At 64.4% G+C, this 6,454-nt stretch overlaps 1 protein-coding gene across 1 annotated transcript; it reads left to right on the top strand.

Moving 5' to 3' along the window:
* The first annotated feature begins 1,034 nt into the window (after positions 1-1,034).
* LOC132347632 (RIMS-binding protein 3A-like) lies at positions 1,035-6,086 on the top strand. Its single transcript, XM_059894346.1, is given in 1 exon segment — positions 1,035-6,086. A coding segment is annotated over 1 exon segment (5,052 nt).
* Positions 6,087-6,454: the final 368 nt, after the last annotated feature.

The following is a 6,454-nucleotide window of genomic DNA, read 5'->3' on the forward strand; positions in this document are numbered from 1 at the left end:
GTTGGGCCCTCATGGTGGCCCCATCCTTCACCTCCCTCCCTGCCTCTCCAACTGGCCGTCCCTGCCTCCGGGTTCCACTTGACCCTCTTATCCTTCTGCAGATGTGAAATGTAAGGCTCCCCACTGAGAGAAAGACTGGGTAGGGGTCCTCCCACCTGCGACCCTGAGATTGACCAGATGGCATCAGAGTGCCCATGGAATCTGGAGGCAGAATTTTGCAGGTTTGAATTCCAACTTAGCTACTTCTGGGCCGTGTGACTGTGGGGAGGCCCTTATTTCTCCGAGCGTCCTTGCGGGATGATTGTGAAAATGAACCAAGAAATCACAGGTCAGGGCTATGGTCCTCGAAGGAGCACTTGTCCCCTGTCTCGGCTGGCACCATGCCCAGGCCATGGGCTTGAGACTTCTCTGTAAAATGGGGATAGGAAGTTTAAACAGATAATGCACGCAAGTCCTCGGAAGGGGTCCTTGGATGGGTAGGCACAGTGGAGGTGCAGGAGCCAGATGCCCCCTCCTCTGGGTGAGCCCAGGGCACACCCCCAAGTTTGGACGTATCCTGTTGCAGTTTCCAGCCACCATACCACCTGAATCCATTGGTGATCTTGAGCCAAACACTGAACCCCCTTTCTCTAGGCCCAGAGAAGCAGCTCAGGCTTCCCACGGGTTCCTTGGCCTGAAAGGGGTTGTCCAGTGCCTGGAAGAGGGCCGAGGTGGGTCGTAAGGGATATGGTGCCAGGATCAGGGAGAGGCCTGGGGCCAGCGAGACTCGTGGGCATCCTGGGAAGGACAGGGGCTGTGTCCAGCCTGGGTGTCTAGAGCCCAGCGCCAACATAGGCAGCCGGGAGAGGAGCACGGGCTAGCCGCGCCCACTGCAGAGGGTGGGAGAACGCGCCCAGAGGCGGAAGGGGCGCGCGGAACCCTCAGGAACCCCGGAAGGGGCTCGTGGGACGGTTGGCCGCGGCCAGGGCAGCAGCCGTTGGCGAGCGGCGGCCTGGGCCAGGCGAGGTCAGGCGTCTTGCCCGGCCGCGACCACCATGACCAAGGACTCGCCCAGCCCTTCTGGCGGCGGCCGCGTGACACCCAAGAAGCCGGCTACTCCGGGCCCGGCGGCGGCGGCGGCGCTGGAGGAGCAGAGGCGGGAGCTGGAGAAGCTGCGGGCCGAGCTGGAGGCGGAGCGGGCGCGCGGGCGGGAGGAGCGGCGGCGCTTCGCTGCCCAAGCGCGACAGCTGCGGGAGGAGGCCGAGCAGGAGCGGCAACAGCTGGTTGATCACCTGCGCTCCAAGTGGGAGGCGCAGCGCAGCCGGGAGCTGCGGCAGCTGCAGGAGGAGGTGCTGCGGGAGCGCGAGGCCGAGATCCGGCAGCTGCTGCGCTGGAAGGAGGCCGAGATGCGGCAGCTGCAGCAGCTGCTGCACCGCGAGCGCGATGGCGTGGTGCGCGAGGCCCGGGAGCTGCAGCGCCAGCTGGCAGAGGAGCTGGTGAACCGCGGCTACTGCGGCCGCACGGGGGCGCCCGAAGACGCCGCAGCACAGTGCCGCTGTCGCCTGCAGGAAGTGCTGGCGCAGCTCCGCTGGGAAACGGACGGAGAGCAGGCCTCGCGCATCCGCCACCTGCAGGCGGCACTCGACGTGGAGCGCCAGCTCTTCCTCAAGTACATTCTGGAGCACTTCCGCTGGCACCCCGCCTTGCCCGGCATCCCCGACCCCCAGGCCGCGCATTCTTCAGAAGAGCCACCCCCTGAGGCCGCCGCCAAGTCCTCATGTCGACTAAAACCCCTTGACGGCCTGAGCGCGGGCGCCCGCGCGCGCTCCCGCTCCCTCGACCGGGTGCCCGCGGCGTGCTCCAACTCCCCGGACAGCATGCTCCCCGCGCGCGCCAGCTCCCTCGATTCCTTGGCACCAGCGCGTTCCCTCTCGCTCGACAGCACCCTGAGTCGCCCCAAGGCCCCCGAATCCTCCTCTCCAGACGCCTCCATCCCGGGGTCCCTGAGCCCCCCGCCGCCACTATCGGAGCGCAGGAGACCTAGCGACCCGCGAGGAGGGGAAGAGTCCGGGAGTCAGCCCTGCGAAGCCCTGAACCCCCTGCCGCCGGGCCCGGACTACCGCGAGCTGCTGAAGCAGAACTCGGAGCTGTCCGAGGCGCTGCAGGTGCTGGCGCGCCGCTGCTCCGGCCTGCGCGAAGAGAACCTGCAGCTGCGGCGCGCGGGCTTCTCCGACAAGGCGGACGAGAAGGTGAAGCGGCTCAAGGTGAAGCACGCCGAGCTGACTGGCCTCGCGCGGCGCCTGGAGGACCGGGCCCGCAAGCTGCAGGAGACCAACCAGCGTGCTGTGAGCGCGCCTGTGCCCGGCGAGAGCCGCGCGGGCCTGGAGCTGTGCCAGGCCTTCGCCCGCCAGCGTGCGCGGGACTTGTCGGAGCAGGCTAGCGTGCTGCTGGCCAAGGACAAGCAGATCGAAGAGCTGCGGCAGGAGTGCCACCTGCTGCAGGCGCGCATCGCCTCGGGCCTCGGCAGCGCCCCGCTCGCTGCGGGGGGCGCCGCCTGCGCCCAGCGGCTCAACATCAGCGACCTGGACCGGCTGCAACGCGAGTCCCAGCGGGAGGTGCTGCGCCTGCAGAGGCAGTTGACCCTGCAGCGGGCCACCAGCAGCGCCCGGGCGGAGGCGGGCGGGCAGAGCGCGCCATGCGAGGAGGCGCGGAGCCAAGTACAGGCGCTGGAGCGCGAGCTGAGCGCGCAGCGGCGAGAGTGCGCGGAGCTGGGCGCGCAGGCGGCGGCGGCGCGGCGACGCGGCGAGGAGGCCGAGGCGAGGCTGCAGGCGGCGCTCAGCGAGGGCGCCTGGCTGGCGAAGGAGAACGCGCGGCTGCAGGCCCAGGCCGACTGGACGGGAAAGGTGGCGGCCGAGAACAAAGACGTGCGCGGGCAGCTGGGCCTCGCGTGCCGGGAGCGCAACGCCGCCGGCTTGCTGTCGGGGCAGCTGTTGCAGCAGGCGGCACGAGGGCAGGACAGGCAGCAACAGCTGCAGCACGACCAGCAGAAGGCCCTGTGTGATCTCCAGACGGCCTGGGAGGAGAGGCGGGCACTGCAGTGTCAGCCTGGTCACCCTCCCCAGGAACCCCGGGAGGCCCCGCCAGCCCCGGAGTCCCAAGTGAGAAGCAGTGGAAGAACCAAGTTGCAGCTAGGGCCTGAGGACCAAGCATCATCTCAGCCTAGCAGAGCCAAACAGGAGAAGAAGGAAGACTCCCTGCTGGAGAACCCAGTTGCCCTCGGGGAGGCAGCCAGTGCCCCCAAAGTGCCAGATAGAGTCCCAAGCAGCCGACCTCTGGACTCCAGGCCCCAGGCCAAGAAAACCAGCTCCCAGTCGAACTCCTCCTCTGAGGTGGAGTCCATGTGGGCCCCTGTGCCATCCTGCCCTACTCTGGACGTGGACACAGCCAACCAGGTGGAGGATCTGGAGCCCTATAACGTGTCCTCGACCCTGGAAGTGGGGGGTTCAGAGGCCCCCACCACCCCCATGTTCAAGGTCTTCCTGGCTCAGTATAGCTACAACCCATTTGAAGGGCCCAACGAGCACCCCGAGAGCGAGCTGCTGCTCACGGCTGGGGATTACGTGTATGTCTTTGGGGACATGGATGAGGACGGCTTCTACAAAGGGGAGCTTGAGGATGGCCGGCAGGGGCTGGTGCCATCCAACCTGGTGGAGCAGATTCCAGATAGTGATGTCCTGGGCTGCCTGCCCCATGAGTTCCCTGACCTTGGCCCCACTCGACTCCCAGCTGGGCAGGGCAAAGATTCGAAGGAAGACACTGGTCACAGCTTAGTACCTGGGAAAGCCCAGGGGACAGTGGACAGGGGGCCACACGCGACCGTGAGGGTGGGCTCCAAGACCAAAGTGGTAATAGAAATCTCAGATGCCAAGATGGAAGATGGCCGGCTGGGCTCTCGGCAGAGCATGGGCAAGCGGGGCTTCTCCAGACCTCTTCTGGGGACCAACAGTGTCTTTTGTGTGGCCCCTACGCAACTTTACCTGAAGAGTGTTGCAGCCACGTCAGCCGAGATCACCTGGGTTGGCAGCAGCCACCCCCACATGGTGTACCTGGATGACCTGGAGCGTGCCCTGACCCTAGCGGGCGTGAGCTGCTACACCTTCCACCACCTGCATCCCGGCACGAGGTACCAGGCGAGGGTGGAGGTGCACCCACCGTGGGACTTGCTGCCGGTGCGCTGGGAAACAATGTCCTCCACCATCACCTTCAACACACCCTTGGCGGGCCCCCCTGACCCTCCGCTGGACGTGCTGGTGGAGCGCCACGCCTCACCGGGCCTCCTGGTGGTCAGCTGGCTCCCCGTGACCATCGACTCAGCTGGGTCCTCCAACGGAGTTCAAGTCACCGGCTATGCTGTGTATGCTGACGGGCTCAAGGTGGCAGAGGTGGCCGATGCCACCGCCGGGAGCATCCTGTTGGAATTTTCCCAGCTCCAGCTGCCACTGATGTGCCAGAAGATCTCAGTGAGAACCATGTCGTTCTGTGGAGAATCCCTGGATTCGGTGCCGGCTCAGATCCCTCACAACTGCGTCACCTGTCTCCGATTGCCAGAGATGTCTCCCTTTAGCTGCACCTGCGGGGACCCGTCCACCGGCAGAGTGACCTCCCCCATCTGCCCTCAGAGGCTGGTGCTGGCTCCCCCGAGGGCCAAGGCCAGTCCCCACAGCCCCGGAAGCTGCGGTGAGCCCCAGGCCAAGTTTCTAGAAGCATTCCCTGAAGAACCCCCAAGGAGGCAGTCCCCGACGCCCAGACTGAGTTCAGACGGAGAATTTCCAAGTGCAGAGTCAGGCAGCCAAGCCCAGAGGCCCACAGAGGCCCGGGAGCTCTCCAGAAAGGACCAGCTCTTCCAGAAGAGTCCCCGGAACCACAGGCCGCATCTGCCCCGGGGCCAGTCTCGGGGGGAAGAGAACCAGTACCGGCACATGGACACCAGCCAAAGCCCTGCTGCAGGAGTCATCTGTCCATCCCCTGAGTGTGGACCCAGGAAAGAGCCGTGTCAGGAGAAGGCTGCCCTTGAGAAGGTCCTCAGACAAAAGCAAGATGCCCCAGCATTCACCCCTCCCCAGCTGGGTACCAGCCAGCGATACGTGTCTGACTTCTGTGACATTCTGCAGGAGGAGGCAGGGCGCTTCAGTCTATGGGGCACAGAGGGGCGAGAGCAGAGGAAGGAGCTCAGGAGACAGAGCGGGCCAGGTCAGGCTCTGGGGGGCAAGAGAGAGGGCTGGTTCCAGGAGCCCAGCTTGGCGCTGTGTCCCACTCCATCCAGCAGGATCATCAGGATGTCCAGGGGTGGCGCCCCACCGCTGGGAACGAGGGTGGACCCTCCAGCCAAGGTCTTTGTGGCCCTCTCTGATTACATCCCCCTGATGATGTCTGTCACCCCAGAGGCTGCAGAGGAGGAGCTGGCCTTCCGGAAAGGGCAGTTGCTGAGAGCTTGGGGCTCTCAGGACCCCCACGGCTTCTATCGTGGAGAACACAATGGGCAAGTGGGCAACATCCCCGGGCACCTGGTGGCCAAGATGGACACGGGCATGGAGTGGACTGGTCGGAGGTGGCATTTGCCGGGGCAAGGGTACCTGCCCTCCGTGGCCCACCTCGATGGCTTTGGGGGGCTTGGAGGCCCCCAGAGCTCCTTCCCCCTGCCGCAGGGGAGTCCCAGAAGGCCCTCACTGTGGACTCCAAAGACCATGGTGGCGGCTCTGGACTATGACCCCAGGGATGGGCCGGCAGGGGGCCTGGTGAAGGCCAAGCTGTCACTGAGGGTGGGGGATGTGGTCACTATCTATGGGCCTGTGGATGACAAGGGATTCTACTATGGGGAGTCGGGTGGCCACAGAGGCCTGGTCCCAGTCCACCTGCTGGATCACATGTCCCTCCAGGGAGAGTGAGTGCAGCTCCCCGCTGGGGTGGTGGCCTCTGGCCGGCTGCGCCCCACATGCGGACCCACCACCAAGCCCTCCTCACTTTGTGCGCAGCGCCTGCTCCATGCACCAATGCTCGGAACACTCGGCCGTCCCAGTCCTCCTGGCCTCAAGGGCAGCAGGGCTTAGGTCTGAATGGACCTGTTTCCAAAAGAAAGCAGAGCAAGTAGCCCCCGAGAGGCTGACAGGCTGGTAACCAGCAGGTTTTTGGAGAAGTGCCTTTTTCTGCTCCATCATCAGTACGCGTTTTCTTTAGGAGTTTAGCCTTACTCACCCATTGCCTTGTATGAAAGTCTCAAGAGAAGCCTGCCTCTTAAAAAAAAAAAAAAAAAAAAGCGATCAGAATGTTATTTTTTCCATCTTTCGTTCAACTCCTCATTAAAATGTTCATAGAAAAAAGAAAAAGGATATTTTAGAAGTGAAAGCACAATGAAGGAACCCAGCCTGCCTCTCCTCCCTCTCTGCAGACATGTTTCCCTGGCTGGTGGGGGAGGGTG

This window comes from Balaenoptera ricei, chromosome 14 (genome assembly GCF_028023285.1).
Source record: "Balaenoptera ricei isolate mBalRic1 chromosome 14, mBalRic1.hap2, whole genome shotgun sequence".
Taxonomy (NCBI): Eukaryota; Metazoa; Chordata; class Mammalia; order Artiodactyla; family Balaenopteridae; genus Balaenoptera; species Balaenoptera ricei.